The sequence below is a fragment of the Solanum verrucosum genome, unplaced genomic scaffold (assembly GCF_900185275.1).
Source record: "Solanum verrucosum unplaced genomic scaffold, falcon-dt-bn FXZP01000133.1, whole genome shotgun sequence".
Taxonomy (NCBI): Eukaryota; Viridiplantae; Streptophyta; class Magnoliopsida; order Solanales; family Solanaceae; genus Solanum; species Solanum verrucosum.
In genome coordinates, this window is record NW_026020355.1 from 1,049,094 (window position 1) to 1,068,691 (window position 19,598).

A 19,598-nucleotide genomic window follows, 5' to 3' on the forward strand; every position below is an offset into this window, starting at 1 on the left:
AATGGTTGTTTAGTTTGCTATGTAGAGCGTACTATATTTAAAAATGTAATTAATGATGTCATTATTGATCATTTTCAAAATAGGATAACTCGTCGAGGACAATTGCAAGTGAATGATGTTTTTTGCTAATATATTACTATATAAACGTTGTTGCTTGTTGTCACCGAAAATTTTATATAATTGAATTGAATGTCTATTTTGAAGATAATGGTGCCCCATGTTCTTGAGATCCTGGATACGCCTCTGCTTCTAGAATCTTCTCTTCTTTTTTTTCTCAAAATACATATATTTAATCTGGTATAGTAGGGACCATAGATTTAATAGTAAGTCCCAATTATGGTATCAATACGAAAATCAGTGAATTAATACAACCGTGATAAATTACAGATTATTCCACCAAAAATTTGTAATTGCACTCCTCGATTTAATTTCAAAATCCAACATTTAATCTTATTTAACTACCCATGTTAGCAGTGGCGGACCCAGGATTTTCGTTCAGGGGGTTCGAAAAATAAAAGTATAAACGTGTATATATAAGCCAACAAAACAAAATTTCAAGAAAGTAGTAATATTTAGTTTTAGTAGCGGACCCTTGAATTTTTTTGGGTTTAAAACCACACTTTTAGCATGCTTTATAAAATAAAAAACTAAAAAAAAAACATGAAAACAAAACTGAAAAAGAAAAAAATAAAACGCTAATGCAGGGATTCGAACCCTCAACATGAGGCTTAATTTTCAGGGAACCTGCCACTGGGCTATCTCTTTCTCCTTGTCATTGAGGGGGTTCAAAAAATATATATCCACATAAATACAGAAAATTACCTTATATATACAATGTAATTTTTTGCCCTGGAACCAACGTGGGTCCGCCCCTGCATGTTAGAATTACTGATACCAATCAATTAAATCTATGATAATTTAATTCATTGATTGATTTAATCCTTTATTACTATGCTTAATTTATTTCATGTGACGGATATGATACATATATAATCCACCTGTATGATTTTCACATGAAAACTTATAAGCAATCATAAAGGGGTATCATCAATCTCAAGGTCGAGACATGGATTCTATCAACTAATTATTATTTCATAAATATGATTTATTATCGTCCAATCTATCAGGAATATATTGAACCACGGTAGGGTCTCACCTTTTGACAGATCAAGATGGCAAATAAATTATATTGATCATAATAATTATATCAAGATTAAGGGTGTGTTTGGTATGAAGGAAAATGTTTTCCATGGAAAATGTTTTCCTGGAAAACAAGTAGACTTTGGACTTATTTTCTCATGTTTGGTTGGTGAGTAGAAAATATTTTTCGGAAAAGATTTTTTAGTTTTTGATTTATGAATGAAAATTTTTTTTGAGAAAATATCTTTTATTTTTACTAGAGAGTAGAGAATAATTTTTGAATTGAAACTGGAAAAAAAAAACTTAAATTTTTTTTGGTGGGGGGAGGGTGGGGTGGGGTAGGCGTGAGATGGGTTAAAAAAATAAAATTTTGAAATTGAAAATATTTTTAAAAATAAACTTAAAATTTTTTTGGAGGGAGTGGGAGTGGGGCGAAAAGATAAAAAGTTGAAATTGAAATTATTTTTAAAACCAAACTTAAATTTTATTTGGAGGGGGGGGGGGGGGTCGCAGTTGGGGTGAAAAAAAAATTGGAAATTGGAAATAATTTTAAAAAACAAACTTCAAATATATATATTTTGGGGGGTGGGGGTGGGGGTGGGCTGGTAGGGGGACTGGCCGGGGGGTGGGGTGGGATGAAAAATAAGAATTTGAATTTGAAAATATTTTTTTAGAAACAAACTTTGATTTTTAATTATTTTTGGGGGGAGTGGGGGGGAGTCGAGGGTAGGGGTGGGGGTGGGATGAAAATAAAAATTTGAAATTGGAAATATTTTTTCAAAACAAACTTAAAAAAAAATCTGGGGGGAGGGGGTAGGGGGTGAGGGTGGAGTAAAAAAATTAAAAATTGAAGTTTAAAATATTTTTTTTAAAAAAAAACTATAAAAAAATTGTAATTTGAAGTTGGATGAGAGTTTTGGAAAATATTTTCCTTAATTTTTGAAGGAAAGTCATTTTCCTTAAATTTGAGGAAAATGAGTTGATTTGGAAAACATTTTCCAAAACATTTTACCCAAACCAAACATAAGAAAATTGGAAAACATATCAAACACACCCTAAGAGTATAAATACATTTAATGATTCTAGAGAAGATATTATGTAAATACTCAGAACATAAACAAGCTTCTCTACTTGGTTCGTTCAATACACACAAAAAGCGTACTAGCACAAGAAGTTGGAAAGAAACCACTCTCATAATCAAGATCAAATTATATTTAATCTTGTGCTACAATCATCAAGATGTTTGTCCAATTTCATCTTCGATTGTGAACTTATATTTATAACTTATAAGGACAGAAAATTTCAATCTTCTGTGTATGAACCAAGAAACTCTATACACTAAATTGTCTACTATATAAGTAAATGACACACAAGTAGGTAGGGGTGTACATGGCCGGGTTGGTCGGGTTTTTCAAATATCAAACCAAACCATTTGTATCGGATTTTTAAATTTATAAACCAAACCAAACCAATAAAACTCGAGTTTTTCAACCTTGGGTTTTTTCGGGTTTTTTGGGTTGTTTCGGATTTTTCCGGTAAAGTATTCATACAAACATATAATTTACTTGTACTTCAAATATTTCTTTAGTCCTACCAAAATACAACTATCTAAGGTGTTTCTTAAAAAAATAACACAAAATATGATATGATTAATGACACTAAAATATCCAACAAAAATAATATTAACGAAATCGCGTAAAACAAATATTACAAATTAACAAGTCATAAGTAAAATGATCATAATTTAAAAGTACTAAATCGTGCTAAAATAAGTTCAATAAGTATTAGTTACATGACTAAATATTAAAGGAAATTAAAATTAAATTATGTATTTTAATTGTCTAAGCCAATGTAAAACTAAAGAACAAATATTCAATATTATTGTCATTCTTAGTGTTGAATTGATTTTCTTTTTGCATTAGTATTAATTTGATTTTGATTTAAGCTTTATTATAATTATCAACATCTATGGACTATAATCTTTATTGGACCATTTACAATTCTAAGTTTCAAACTTGAAATAATATATTAAAAAGATAAAAACGATGAAAAAGTATAAGAAATATTTAAAAATTATATCAAAGTAAATATTTTTATGTATAAAATAAAATTTTAAAATTACATATATAATGTCGAGTTGGTTTGGTCTCGGGTTGGTTTTTTTTAGTTAAAACCAAACCAATCCAAATATAGTCGGGTTTTTTCCAATACCAAACCAAGTCAAACCAAATCACTAGTCGGGTTTTGTTTTTAATTTGACTCGATTTGCGATTTGCGATTTGGTTCGGTTTTTGGTTCGATTTTGTACACCCCTACATGTAGGCACAATGATCTATTTAATAGGAATTTTATAAAATCAAATAAATAAAATAATCAGTCTTTAGGATTCATCAATTATCTTCTTCCTTTATATTCATTATATTTTATTATTATTAATGTAGCTTATTTCATTCACAAGATCAATCTAATAAATCTTCATGTGCCCTTAAACTATTCAATTATACCATTTTTTGAATAAACAGTATCCTTAAAAATATTATATGCTCCACAGTCGAGAGATCATTTATTTGTTCGACAACATTATCATTAATATGAAGGGTTTAACACATGGCATACAGTTTAGGGGAATTTTCGCAAATTGCCACTATCGTACATTTAGTTATGCTCTATAGCTATAGTTTGCATATTACAAACTGTAGCTATAATTTAAACTTTCTCGTTTGTATAATTCACGGGTGAGTTTGTATATTCGCATGTACGTTTGTAATTCGCAGGTACATTTGTATAATTGGGTTATCTTTGTATAAACTCGAAATAATGAATTTATACAAACACAAACATCTGAAATTTAACTATAGTTATAATGACTAATTATATTATACATATTACGAATTATACAAACTCGAAACCCCAACCCACGTAATTATCACTGAATGTTGGTCACTATAGTTATAATGACTAATTAACTAGTATATGTGTCACGATCCGTGCCTACACCCTGGACGTGACCGGCACTCGAAAACCATTGTTGGCTCTCAACCGAACCCTAATCCTGGGCTGACTACAAGCGGAAGACTAACTCTAGCATTTCATAAGCATCAAATTGAAAGAAACGTTTAAAAATAGTTTACTGAATCTCAAAACTTCGCTGAATATACTGAGTATCAAAAATAAGTTTTAAATAGAATATCTGAATCTGAAAGACCCTCCAAAATTGTCTATTTATGAAGTCTCTACTATACAAAGATGAGTGTCGCGATAAGACTCGCGACTCCTCAAAAGAACTACTACTAACAACTCATAAAATTGGAGTACTCCGAAAGCAAGGAGGTCTCACTCATAAGAAGGCGAGCGGATGGAGTGATCTCAACAGACTCTTATTGAGGATCCTAATAATTTGTATATGAATCATTAAAAGATGTAGGTCGAATGACATTAGTACATTGAATGTACGAGTATGTAATATAGCTGAATAACAAATAACTCAAAGAAAAGACTGCAATAGATAACAATGTAATCAAGTTGAATGTGAAGAAATAAAGAAGTTGAATCATTTAAAGTTTTACAAAATATTTTCTCATCTCTGAACTCAACATAATAAGTGATATATAAAAAATACACTTTAACTCTATTAGGAGATTCTCTAACCGACAACCATCACTATGAGTTACATGATGATACAGCGTCTCGCCCACGCTGTCAGAATTATCCTATACCTTGTCGGGATATAGGACACCTCAACTAAGTAGATCCACTAAGCTCTGCCGAAGGCACTAAGGATTCATCTAAAAAGCATGATCATTTACCCATGTTGGCATAAATAGTTTATGAGGAATGTGATTTGTCTGAACTCATCCTCATATTGGTGCTCAATACTACTCCCAATAATATAAACTCATGCTCAATGTTTAAAAAAACATACTCTTCCTCTGGTTTGAGATAATTGCTCAAACTATCCTCTTTAAAGAGGTAACTGCTCTTGAAATATCTTTCAACTCATAACTCATTTAGAAATCAAAGTTTCTCTTTTATCAATGTAAAAACTAATACATTTGGGAATACTTAGTTCCCATATACTCTTAATCAATTCATACTTGAAAGCTCTTTCTCAAAAATATATCAAAATCATATTGTGATATGATCATTAATGACTCGGGAAGTCATACTGCATAAACAGTGATGGTATATCTAGATACCATACTGCTTAAACATTGATGGCATAACTAGATATCATACTGCTTAAACATTGATGGCATAACTAGATACCATAATGCTTAAACATTGATGTCATACTCAATTGTCATACTAATCATGTTTTAGAAACTCTTTCTCAAAACCCATCTTTACTTCCTCAAAAACTCAGTTTAAAAGTCAAGTGTTGGCTTTAAAAAGATTCACAAAATTTATAACTCAAAATAGGGTTCATGCATATTTATGTACATGAACGACACAACTCAAGGATCTTAATAGCAACATAGAAAACTCAATACTAAGAACTCAAAACTCAATGACACTACTCATCTCAAGGATACTCAATTCATAGGGTTCATGTTGAAATATAGACATGAACGAATCAACTCAAGAATCTTAATGCATAACATATTTCAATTCAATAATTGGGAATAGAATTTCAAAAAGAAACAGGAACTCGAGAACTCAAAATCAACTTATCTCAAGAATACTCAAATCTAGGGGTAGAATCCTAGATCACTCTTTTACTGATTTGAAAGTAGATGTAGGGCGTGACGACGAACTAGTACGACACTATGATAGCCTTACATACCTGGAAGAATAAGATTCTTCAAGAATCTTGAAGAAGAACTTGATTAGAAGCCTTGAAACCCTAACTTGAAGGTAAACAATCAAGAACACCATTCTTGAGATTCTTGAATTAGTTTCTTGAAATCTCTATGGCCAAGAATTATAATTTTCATTAGTGATTCATAATTGTATGGATGAATTTGAGTTGGAAAGAATAGAATCTTGGAGGAAAACCTACCTTGAAGAAGAATCTTGAAAAAGATGGAAAAAAATCTTGAATAGAGTCTTCTACTTTGATTTTTCCTTAGGGTTTTGCCTTAAGGTTTGAGAGAGAAGAGAATGATGGATCGAGAGATGAAAATCTGATTGTTTTGGGTCTTTAATTAGTCAAAAAAATCGTTTAGGATTTTTTTAGAGGTAAAAAGACAAAAACAACCCTTTTTAATAATTTTCCGTCGGTTAATTCATCACTACACTGTATCAGGTTACTAAATGGTCATAACATTTTACTCAAAACTTGAATCGTTGCGAAATTGATGGCGTTGGAAAGAAGATTCAAATACATTTATTGTGATAGGTTATGAACCACGTAACTCTTTATATTCTAAGAGATGTGATTGTTTGAAGTTGACCCAAGTAGAATCTTACATCAAAACTTAATCGATAAGAAAACTTTCAACTCAACTTTGTGGTAGGAGATTCTAGTGACCTTAATTGATATCCAAAACCATTCACACACTAAAGAATTTACCTTTACAAATATGAGCAATTTAAGAATCACCCGATATGACCCTACAAGTAAATGAAGAATAGTTCAGGTCTTAACTTAGAAATTTTTGGTGTGTTACAATATGTTTGCTTAACCATGTAATTTTCCCTATAACACATATATTATACACTTGATAAACATTGAATACTATATATTGGGCTATTGGCAATTTAGGCTTGGGAAACTTAGCAAATACCTCATAAAACCAAAATAATTACAAACACATATCCCTTTACATTCATACCCCACTAAATAATTATAATATACACCACCCCCCTCCCCCTCTTATAGTATCATGGACTACTGAGTAATTTCTGAACAAGAAACCTTAATGATACTACAACAATTTACATATGCTCTTATAGTATCATTGACTAATGAGTAATTTCTGAACAAGAAACCTTAATGATATCAATACAATATATATACTGATTTAGTGTCAGTTAAACGAAATTATCAGTCTTAATGATACCAATACAGTATATGATACTGATTTAGTATCAGTTAATCGAAAATTATCAACCTTAATGAATAAGGGTATGACTATAATATTTTTTTGAGAAAATCGATGTTTCTTAAATTACTTTGTATTGAAATATAAACACGTAATTATTTTAAATTTTATGACTCATTTACATAGTTTTTCCTTTGTACTTCTCCTATGTTGATTATCTGGTGTAACATTAGACAAGGAGCACAAAAGTTTATCGACAAATGTATCCATTTCAAGAGTCAAGATATGGACAAGATAATAAAAAATTTACCATCAACTTGTTGGATATTTGCTAACATTTATATCAGAGGGCACCAACTGCAAACTCTGAGCAGAGTCTATGGGATAACTGAGTGCAGCCTTATCAGGAAATCCTTAGCAATGTGGAAGGTCAAGATGATCACAATACTAGGGAACCAAATATTGTGTAAAATATACTTGTACAATCTAATTGCTTTCCAATAGATATTACGCATTTATCCCAATTTATTTTACTCAATTTTCTTCATAGTCAATCTAAAAAAGAATGTGACATATTCCTTTATTAAATACTTTCCCGTCTCATTTTATTTGAGTTAATTTGATTTGATACATAAATTAAGAAAGAAAGACTTTTGAAACTTGTAGTCCAAATAAGGGATAGATGTTTGTGTGACTATAAATGATTTCATTAAGAATAAATTAGGCATTTTAAAATCAATTATTATTTAATATAAAAATGTGTAATTCTTTTTTGAACTGATTAAAAATAAAAAAAGTCATATATAAATTGGAACAAAGGTGGTATCAATTTAATTTTAAAATGATTATTTTACCTCAATGAATTTTAATAAATTAATTTATAACTACACAAACATCTATCATTTATTTTAATCCACAAATTTCAATATCTTTCTTTCTTTCTTAAACTTCATGAAAAATCAAAATGTATAATATAAAAATGAGAATCATCATCATATATATTACTAAAAGTGGGAACAAAAAAAATTAAAAGTTGAAATACCAAAATAACCTACAAAATTGAGTTACTACAATAATACCATTAAAACAAGAAATAAGTTTTTTTCTAATAAAATCTAAAATCTAAATTATTCAACATTAAAACATGAAATAAGTTATTTTTTAATAAAATCTAAATTATTCATTTATGACAACGTACAAAATTGGCTAGTAATTGTTTTACTATCTTATCTAAAATGCATGTCTTCTCTTCTTTTTTTCAGAAAATAATTAATTACATTAATTTTTTACGCATGCATCTTCACTTAAGAACTAACTTTTATAATTTTCATATATATAATCTTGTAATTATCATTTCTTAATCTTGACCTTTCAAATTTCTCACTCAAATAAAAAAAGAATACAAATGAGAAATTATACCTTAAAGATAAGAAATTAAAGTAGATACATGTATCTTTTAAAGTTAATTTTCATGCTTTATATTTTTAATATTTATTTTAATATTATTTGACCTTTCACATTTCCATGTAACTTTTCATATTACTATAATTTTTGTCCTATAAATTTATTTATTTTCAAGGAAGACTTTTATTTACTAGTTCTACAATTTTTGTGTGTTGGAACTTTAAATCGGTGAAATAATGTCACAATTTATTGTGAAAGTTGTGAGATCTCCCTTATACAATCATGGGAATAGACAGTTTATTGTGAAAGTTGTGAGATCTCTCTTAACAATCATGGGAATAGACAAGAATTCAATTATTGAAGCATCGGAGCTTGATGTATTAGTTTTATTCTTGTTTGTAGTAATTAGAATTATAATGAGACTTTTATATGTCTCTTTATATAATTGAATTGTTGATTTGTTAGCAACTTGCTTTAATTTCAAAAAAAAAAATTATATGCTCAAATATAGACTATTTGTTACGTTAATTTTTATTTCAATTTTCATTATAGAGCAAAGCAAACCTAATTATCTTGCTCATGTGTTTCTTTCTTCTTATTTTTCATACTTTTAATTTTACATGTATATTGACTTTCACCTTTAAGAATGAATTTGATAGAATGTTTAACTCATTTTTTTGTTGATAGAAAAAAGGTGAAACATATAGCATTAGGTTAATGTTGGATAAGTCATGTACGAAGAGACAATTAAATTCTATAAAAAAAAAAATAGTAGTATGTTTATAAGTATTCTGATTTTCAAATTGTAAATAATAAGACTTTTTACACCTTAATTTTTAATATTTATAATTAAATAATTATTATAAAGTGCTCGTGAATAAAAATTTAATATAATATTTTGTACACGTCCATTATAATTATACAAAAAGTAAATAATCTCATATCAAGCTTTTAATTGATGAAACATTAATATTGCACTACGGTTTGCATAGGACTAATCTCATGCAATCTTTTGATCTTCTAACATTATTCTAACAACAAATAGGAACTTTTAACACTACCGAAAAATTTAATTTGGGTAGCTGTTATCTTTTTCCTTTTGCTTAGAAACTTATTTTTTGACTTATAAATAGAGTTTATTTTGTTAACTATCATTATCTCAGTGCATTCACTTGGAGGTCATGAAATTGAAGTATCACAATTTTTATTGAGACAGAGTAAGAAACCTCAATTAGACACATTTTCTTAAAAAGAACTCAAATCATGTTAATAATATTTATTTTTAAAAAAACTATACTCAACAGGGATTATACACGTAAAACGTGTGCTTAGAAACTAGAATATTTATAATAAGTGTCACTCCCACCTTCTCATTTAATAAGTTACTTTGACTCCCTACAAAATTTAAGAAAGAAAAAAAAAACTTTTGACACTTGTGATTTAAAATAAACGATAGATATTTGTTTGACTAAATAAATATTTTAAACTTAAATTAATATTTAATACTTTCTCCATCCCATTTTATGTGAAATAATTTGACTCGATACGAAATTTAAGAAAGAATGGAAGACTTTAAAAATTGTGATCCAAAATAAATGATAGAAATTTATATAACTGTAATTCATTTCATTAAGAATAAAATAGACATTTTATAATTAAATTATTATTTAATATAAATGTGTCATTTGTTTTTTGAGATTGACTAAAAAAAAATAAGTCAAATAAATTGAGACAAAGAGAGAATATAAATACGTTACTATTTTTTTGGGCAGACTAAAAACAAAAATAAATTATACAAAAAGGGACAGAAAGTATTTAATAATCTGAGGAAGTAGAGTAATAATTAAAATGTCAAAATTATTTTGCGTTTCTGAGTAGTCCACCAAATAAATGCACTAATGTACTGCAGCTTCAAGAGAGAGCAGCAAACTTAGGTCCACAATGCAATCCATTATTGCTATACACAGAGGGGCAGTGCTAAGGCCACCTCAAAGTGTGTGCCAAAATTCTTACAGACAGTATAGTCCATACTCAGCATCAGTGGTCCCAAAAACCAATATTACAATACTCTACTAAGTGCTACCTCTTCCAATTTCATCATGGTAAAAAGTGAAATATTTTTACATTCACACTAGACCTATGTAGTGGAAAAAGTAGACTGGACCACTATTGCATGCATCATCTTACTACAACTACCTACAATAATAATATTATAATGGCACTACATTTTTTTACACAAAATCTCAAGAAATCTACTCTCATGTTATTTTCAGCCACTATTCTGGGATATGACCTCTCCAAACTTCAGGAAAAGTTGGGCATCTGAAGTGCTCATGGATGAACAATTCACTAGATGGGGTGTCTTGAGGTTGACATATTCATCCATGTAACAAGGTACCTTAGCAGATGGAAGTAATGCAAGTGAGAGGGTTGGATTTGGCTGTTTCGTTTCAGCGACGGGTATTAGGCTTTCAAGTACTCTTGCCACTTCATGCATTGTTGGTCTCTCAGCAGGCGGTCTTTTGGAACATAGAAGGGCAAGCTGAAAAACCTTCTTCACATCTGCAAGATCTTTGCATGTGCCTGTGATCTCAGGATCCACTGTTTCCATTACAGCATTGTTTGCTGCCTTAGTTAGAATCTGTAACATATGCAGAACTGTTAAGATCAATTGAATCTTTATATAATTATATGACGATATATCATAGCACAAGTTCATATTAACTAAATTACAAGAGCATACCAAATGGTGTAGATTAGATTCATTATCTACAGCTTTCCTTCCAGTGAGCAATTCCAATAGAACAATTCCATAGCTGTAAACATCAGACTTCTCTGTCAAGCGAGAAGTGCGAGCATACTCTGGATCAATGTAACCAATGGTTCCCATAATGTACGTGGACGTATAGGTCTTTGATATGCATAAGCTTTTGGCAATGCCAAAATCAGTCAGATGAGCCTCAAAGTCTTTGTCCAACAAGATATTTGATGATTTAACATCACGGTGGATAATTCGAGGGCTACAATCATGGTGAAGATATGCAAGCCCTTGAGCTGATCCCAATGCAATTCGAAGGCGAGTAACCCAATCAAGCTTTTTCTTCTTTGTTGTAGGACCTGCAAAAAAGATATAAGAGGGATTATTACGAAATGCTTAAAACACAAGTTCAATGAACCAAATCACCTAAACCATTTTGGATTTACTAACCATGAAGCAAATCCCAAAGGCTACCATTTTCCATGTAGTCATAGAAAAGAAGATGGCCAGATGGAGAAAGAGAATATCCTTGGAGGCAGACAAGATTACGATGCTTAATACTCCCAACTGTCTCAAGTTCAGTCTCAAATTCCTTCAAGTATTGCGGGTTGTGAGAGTACAATTTCTTGATAGCTACAGGCTTGCAATTTTTCAAAACACATTTATATACAGTACTTGATGCTCCACAACCAATTATATACTTCTCACTCAAGTTCTCAGTCATCCTCATAATGTCCTCGTAAACATGAAGTGCCATGTTCATATGAAGGATCACAAGCTTTGGAGATGAGTAATAAACTGTTCATCAAAAACGTTAAATAATCAATACATGGCAACTTCAATTAACTCTGATGACTGTCCTTAAGACATGAACGTCTCCAAACACTATCCAACCGTCCAGAAAACATTGTACCTGGTTTATCAATAGATCCTTCCATGAAAGGTGCAGGATTCTGTGGACGGCATGCTGCTACTAGTATCATCAGAAGAATCACCAAGCCACCCAGAGCAATACCAAGTATAGCAGCTTTAGAAATTGAAACTGCAATTGTCCAATGAATTCATCTTTCTTCATTAGACAACTGTTAAAATATTTATGCACTTAAGGGGTCGTTTGGTAGAGTGTATAAAAATAATACCCAATATAGAGTGTATTAGTAATGCAAGCATTAGTAATGCATGTATTAATTATGCATATATTATTTCTTATGCATTGTTTGGTTTGGTGTATGAAAAATAGTATGCATTGTATAAAAACATTTATTTACAAAAGTATCCTTTACAATTACAGTGAAAAAGATGTAAAAGTACCTTTGAGGGGTAATTGAGTCTTTAACCATATTAATGCATGTATTAAATCCTTTGCATTACTAATACCTAGAAATCCATGGTATTAGTAATACACTCCTCAATACACAATAGAGTGTATAACTAATGCAAGTTAGTTATACATAGCATGAAAAAATGCATCAAACAAGGGGATTACTAATACATGTAATTAATGCATGCATTATTTTTACTAATACACTCTACCAAACGACCCCTTAATGTACTGATGATGGGGATAAAACTAATGCAGTTCCATTTGACAGCTAAGGCATCTTTTCGTCAATGTAACTCCAGCAAATGAATATTATTTCATGTTAATTTAATATGTGCACACATCCAAGTGTTACAATCAAGGATTACTAATACATGTAATTAATGCATGCATTATTTTTACTAATACACTCTACCAAACGACCCCTTAATGTACTGAGGATGGGGATAAAACTAATGCAGTTTCATTTGACAGCTAAGGCATCTTTACATCAATGTAACTCCAGCAAATGAATATTATTTCATGTTAATTTAATATGTGCACACATCCAAGTGTTGCAATCAAGGATTGTGAACAGAGGAAACCGTGATCGTGCACCCTACTACCAGACTAACACAGAATTAAGTTTGCTCAACCAAGGGATAATTCCTCATTAATCAATATCTGTCCATCGCGCTTAATAAATGTTGCAAGTGTCCAAAGTGAAATGAAATTTCAAGAATGCAATAGAATAAAGGTCAAATGATGGTTACAGTTTGATCATACCTCGCTCTGCAGGATGAGATGCATGACAAGGAGAAGTGAGCCAATACCCACACAGATCTGGATTTCCTATGAAGCTTTATTGGAAACATAGCAAAAGGAAAACATTAGAAGCAAAGAATTAAAAACAAACCAATAAATGCTTGTGACTTGTGTGAACTTGGCACATGACGAGGAAGATCAATGAATGGAATCTTGATTGCTCCACTTACCTGTCTGGTGAAAATCTAGAGAAATTATTGCCTGTTGGAATATTCCCTCCCAGATTATTGTACGAGACATTCCTACCAAAAACCGGTTGATTAGATTTACAAAACATTTGTACTGGTGTAAAACTACTAGCTTGAAAACTCACAGGACATTTAGACTGAGACAACTGGCTAAGGACATCACATCGCCTGATAAATTGTTGTTTTCCAGTTTCCTGTTCATTATTTTGTAGAATAAGGCCTCAAGGAAAAGAAGAAGATAGAGAAATGATGCCATATGAGCCCCGTACAATAATGCAATATAAAGCAAAACTGAGACAACACCAAAGTAATGAACATATGTAGCCAGATCATATAAACCAATCGCAACACAACCACTTCATCTCTACTTTCTTGAAAATGGCATCCAAAATAATTTAAAATCTACTTTCCCAGTTTAGAAGTTCATACTTATTCACTGTACAGATTATTACCAATGGCTAAGAGGATGAGAGTCTCGAAGTAAATCTAAAGTACTTACAGCAAGTACAGATTTGGAAGCTGACCAAGTTCCTGAGGCAAGGGACCAGAGAGGTGATTGCTTGACAGATCACTACAATTAAGAGTGCGGTCAAAATGCTGAAAATCAAGCAAACCATAAATTTGAAGTAACTGAATTTAGCAAGGTTCCATACATCTCCATGATGCTCCTTAAATTGCCAAATTCAGCTGGCAAGTTTCCATTTATTTCGTTCTTGCTTAAGTTCCTACAGCATTGACAAAAGGAATGTAAGTACAACCGATATATGATGATAACATAACAACCTGATGGTTATGCTCACAGTTTAAGAAGATGTTCCAAATCACCGAGGGACAAAGGTATAGGACCACTGATCCTGTTGTTTGACAAGTCCCTAAGCCAAAAAATGTTGAAGAGTTCTTAAACTGTCAAAACGTGCTTTTCCCGCAACCATAATTGCAATGAGAGAAATGAAAGTGGATGAGAAAGTTTGCACTTACAGTGTATCTACATTCCCAATACGAGAAAGCTCAATTGGAATTGGCCCTTTGAGGTTGTTGGAGGAGAGATTACTTAAGCAATTAACAAAAAAAAGAGACAGTCAATGCTCAGAGTATGCAGAATAAGCAATTGAAATTTGCATAACTAGATGATGCAGAGCTCTAAATAAACTAGTTAATAATTAAAAAAATTATATGACACACATAGCTGAAAGCTCTCGACAATAGAAATGATTCTTCATGCAAGGATAAGCCAGTGACGATTTGACAGCAAGATAAATAAAATGAAGTCTGTGCAATAATTCAACGTTGGTAAAATTTAAATATAAAATTGGCATAGTAAGTTTACAATCTTCCTTAACAGCACGAATGGGTAGAATGATAACTAGATAACCTTGCACATATTTCTCTAAAAGAAAAATTCAAAGAGTAAGAACTTACAGATAGGTCATACTTTCCAGCTTTTGAAAAGCAGGTGGAATTGTACCATTCAATTTGTTTCCATGAACGTTGCTGCAACCAAATTAGGTGTCAATAACTCCCAAACAAGCATGATCGTACATAATTGAAACACATCGGACATGAAAAACACTCACAGACTATTCAAATTGGTACATGAGCTAAGATTGGAAGGTATGGGCCCATCAAGGTGGTTGTTTGCAACATTTCTGAAACATACCACATAAGTAAATAAATAATGACGTTAACAAGTCCAAAGTAGAAGATGAAGAGAAACAGGATTTACAAGTCAAACAACTCCGTCAGCTTTCCAAGTTCTGGTGGTATGCGTCCAGTAAGTTGGTTATCATTCAATTCTCTGCAAATTACCATCTTTGAGCCTTGAGGTTGAGGAAAGTCTCTTAAAAAAAATTCTCAAAACAGCTTTGTATCAATCAAATCAGTGGTTGCCTAAAAGCTCACTAATCAAACAAATGCTTGCATTCATTTAAAAGGGTTTAAACAGGAAGAACAAAACAAAGCCAACAAAAAATGATTAATAGAAAGCATTCATACAAGTAGTGAAGCTTTGTCATATTTCCCAGCTCTGGAGGAATGGAACCAGATAGCTTGTTCCCATGTAGATACCTGCAATACAATGCGAACTTACAGTAATTGATCCAGTACACAATTTAGGAAGCACAAAATGATCCAAATTGCTGTTAAATTAAAATTTATAGTACTAACAATTTTTCTGTGTAAGTCAAATTCCCAAGAATTGAAGGAATTGTTCCACTCAACATATTGCAGCTCAAGTCCCTGTCAGTAAAAGGGTCAGAAAAACTTAAATAACAGATGCATTTTTTGGTTTCCAAGAAATATCGTTCATGATTCAATAGCATTGGATTGAGATAACAAGACACAAAACACTCACAAAACTGCAAGAGCTTGCATCAATCCAATGACAGAAGGGATCTGCCCTGAAAGGCGATTACCTTGCAAAGACCTGGAATGATGAAAGTACACTTCAAACTTATAACCATATAATGAATGGCTTTGTGATAAAGAGAAGCAGCATAAACTTACAAGGTCGCTACTTGCAGGAAACCAATGTTGAAAGGAATCTCTCCAGTCAAGTCATTATAAGACAAATCTCTGACAGCACAAAACAAGGTCTTATGCCAACCAAACATTTAGAAAATAGTCCAACTTCATTCATTTGTTATAGATACTTACAGAACCTGGAAAGCAGTACAGTTGCCAATATTTTGAGGAATGGAACCAGTCAAACTATTGTTCCGAACATCACTGCACAAAACAATGAACGATGGTTAATGTCATCACCTAAAGGAGCTATAGTAAGATCTGAAGAGCATAAAGATTACAAACTTACAAGTACCACAGGCCGGTGAGCTGACACATATCAGGAGAAAGTGATCCACCCAAGTTGTTGCCACGCAGTCCCCTATACAATAAAAAACATACAACAGATATGATCATCCATATACAAAATGGTAGTCTCCTAAGGTATTCTAGAAACCAAGAGAAGAGGAGCACTGAATTAAAACACTCACAAATACTGCAGGACTTCATTCCAGTATATCAGCCTAGGAATTTCTCCACTTAACCTATTTTGAGCCAGGTCCCTGGAGGAAGTTCTTGGATTAAATTGAAATTATTCATAACCTACCAATATCATGACAAAGCAGAAGAGAATATACTTACAAGACCTTCAAGTTGGGGATCTGTGACAATGTAGATGGAATTGGTCCAATCAACTGATTGTTCTTTAAAATCCTATGTTGAATAAGACAAGCATGATCAATTGACAATCTTGGAAAGCAAATGATACAACACCTAGAAGAAGAAGAGTATCAAAACTTACAGATATTCCAGTTGCTTAAGTTTTGATATGGAAAACGGAATATCACCATAAAGCTCATTGAAGGATAGGTCCCTAAGGGAAAAAAATGGTTACTTATTTTCCAAATAATAACACAAGAATCAGAAGCATTTTATACTTACAAGTTTTTCAGTGCTGAACAGTCACCAATCTCATCTGGTATCTGGCCAGAAAGGCGATTTCCCCTTACATCACTACGAAAAATAAATAAATTAACAAACATAATCTATATGTACACCAAGTCAAAAGAACAAACAAAAAGGGAAAATGTGGGATAATGGGAGAAGATATTACATAGATATAAGGCCTTTGAGCTGTCCAATTGCAGGAGACAACTCCCCATCAAGATTTAAACTCGAAAGATTACTACAAGATAATGTCAAAAGATTACAGCTTTATACTAAAGAATCCCAAATGATAATAATGTAACAAGAGTGTTTTTTGAGTTATGGCTTACAGTTGAACAACATTGAAGGTGACATTATCACAGGTAACACCTCTCCAGGCACAGTAATCAGATGAAGGAGAATCAGTCCAGTCATACAACACATTCTCCACGTCCCTAATTGACTTCTTAATCTCCAACAATGCAGAACCTATTTTCCAATTATTATTATAATAATGAGACAAAAAAATAAACCTTTAACAAATAACAACTACAAAACGTGGGATTAATCAAAAACACCATTTAAAAAATGATTAAAAAAGGAAACTTTGTCTTTTCAACATTTAAACAAAACATTAAACTAGAACATAAGAAGCAGAATGTTCTACTACTCTACTCTACTCACTCACCATCATCAGACACCACAGAACCAAAGCTGAAGAAAATCAAGAACCCCAAAAGAAGAAGAACCTCAAAGAAAAGATTACATCTTTGAAGTAAAATTGATGCCATTGTAGTTTCTCTGAGACTCAAGTCTCTGTCAAAACTCAAGTGTTTACAATAACTCAGCTCCTTTGAATTGAAAAACCAGTTCTTGGACTTACCGACATTGAAATTGAAATTAGAGAGAGCAACAGAATAATTTCACTGAGGAATTGTGATTAAATGTGAAGTGAAAGAGAGTTTTGGGGTTGTGGGGTTTTAGCAGAGGAAGCATAGTGTTCCATCACATCCTTGTGGCAGATAGGCCTCACACTAATACATACAATGGGTATTCAGTTTCCTCACAATGTAAAAAGAGAAAAGAGAGAGAGAGAGAATTATTTGAGAAGATAAAAGTTAAAAGAGCTTGTGCCAAGAAGGGGGGTCTGCAACTGCAAAAATCAGACCTGCAACATTACAGCTATATGGGATAGTAGCAGTAGTAGTGTACTTACTCTTTCTCTCTCATTATCTCTCTCTATACACTTGCTTTTCAATTACTAGTGCCCCTTTTATTGCTAGTCCATACACATGTATTTTCATTTAAGTGTGATAACAGAGTGCCTTCTGTGGCTTCATTTCATCATAAGTCACTGTCTGTGCAAGCCTAAAGGGGTAATCCTTTCTCAAGTTTGACAGCGACTACGCCAACTGAGCATTGGCGGAATCAAAAATGTCACGAAGGATGTTCGGGTGTTATAAGCTTATTTTCTTAAAATGTGAAAAATAGATGAGCCAGAAATTTCACAAAGGATGTTTAGGTGCTAAAGTGAGTATGCTCTTCTTGAAAAGTGAAAAAAAAAAAAAAGATGCTACAAGTGAGACTAAAACACACGAACATATTTTTTTGTGATTCAAACACACGAAGCATCTGAAACACTAAGCTACAGCGTATTATTGTGTCAAGGTTGTTTAGAATATGTTGTTTAACCACTTATTTATTATTGTACTTGTATATATGGAGTATAATTTTTCAACGAAGTATGTCAATTGGACACCTGGCATAAGTCTAGCTACACCACTACAACTAAGATTGTGATAGAATAATAAAATACTTTTTCATTCTTACTCCGACATTTCAAATTTGAATTTTTTGAATACAAAATCACCTTGGTTAGAAAGCATCTTACCGTTAATTGGATATTTTCAACACTAATCTAAAATTAATCAAGCTCCAATATAAATACCTAATACCAATTCCAAACCAAAAAAAAATAGTTTGATAACGACTACTCTTCACTACCCAACATGTGCAGTTATGTACTCACGAGAAATGGGGTTTCAACCTTTTGAGTAGGGTAATGCCTTGTTTGTCTCGATCTCTGTAATATGATTTATGAATCCATAGGATATTATCACAAGTAATGATGGGAGGGTTTTACCTACACATTTGGTTCTTTTCTTCATATTAAGCTAATAACTGTCATATCATCATTTAAGGTAAAAATGGTACTTCCATTCTTCCGTTTCAATTTAAATGTCTAAATCATAAAATGGTAATTCCATCCCTTTGTTTCAAATTTTAAATTATACAAATATCCTATTACCCCCTCTGAATAATTTTAAAGTGATATTATTACATTATTTTGTTATCAATCTCAAATATTGAAAAGCAAGTATTATCATGCACTAATTATTATGTGACACATATTTATTTAATTTAAAATAATAATTTTCAAAGAATCAATAAAATTCTCAAAAATTGAAAGAGCTTGACTGAAATTCGGACAAAAAGATTAAATGATACCTCTAATCATCTTGAAATCTAATGAGTTTATCAAACTATTCGAAATGTAAAAAAAAAAAAATTAG

At 31.7% G+C, this 19,598-nt stretch overlaps 1 protein-coding gene across 1 annotated transcript; it reads right to left on the bottom strand.

The window, feature by feature from the left end:
- Positions 1-10,603: 10,603 nt before the first annotated feature.
- On the bottom strand, positions 10,604-18,346 carry LOC125837665 (LRR receptor-like serine/threonine-protein kinase ERECTA). Its single transcript, XM_049516746.1, has 27 exons — positions 17,714-18,346; positions 17,376-17,514; positions 17,213-17,284; positions 17,041-17,112; positions 16,901-16,972; positions 16,741-16,812; positions 16,590-16,661; positions 16,409-16,480; positions 16,252-16,323; positions 16,102-16,170; positions 15,950-16,021; positions 15,763-15,834; positions 15,592-15,663; positions 15,323-15,394; positions 15,174-15,245; positions 15,019-15,090; positions 14,578-14,649; positions 14,400-14,471; positions 14,253-14,324; positions 14,099-14,170; positions 13,725-13,793; positions 13,582-13,653; positions 13,373-13,446; positions 12,200-12,328; positions 11,737-12,084; positions 11,272-11,645; positions 10,604-11,169 (listed from the first exon to the last, which is right to left on the bottom strand). The coding sequence occupies exons 1-27, from the start codon at positions 17,814-17,816 to the stop codon at positions 10,798-10,800; spliced, it is 2,973 nt and encodes a 990-aa protein (XP_049372703.1). The 5' UTR covers positions 17,817-18,346; the 3' UTR covers positions 10,604-10,797.
- Positions 18,347-19,598: the final 1,252 nt, after the last annotated feature.

What these genes read in the sequence shown, in the direction of transcription:
- LOC125837665 (XM_049516746.1), bottom strand. Translation starts at nt 17,816, where the DNA reads ATGGCATCAATTTTACTTCAAAGATGTAATCTTTTCTTTGAGGTTCTT. An exon ending in TTCTGTGGTGTCTGATGATG is followed by an intron (nt 17,515 to 17,713) that starts GTGAGTGAGTAG and finishes ATTGGAAAATAG; the next exon opens with GTTCTGCATTGTTGGAGATT. An exon ending in AATCTAATCTACACCATTTG is followed by an intron (nt 11,170 to 11,271) that starts GTATGCTCTTGT and finishes CATATGTTACAG; the next exon opens with ATTCTAACTAAGGCAGCAAA.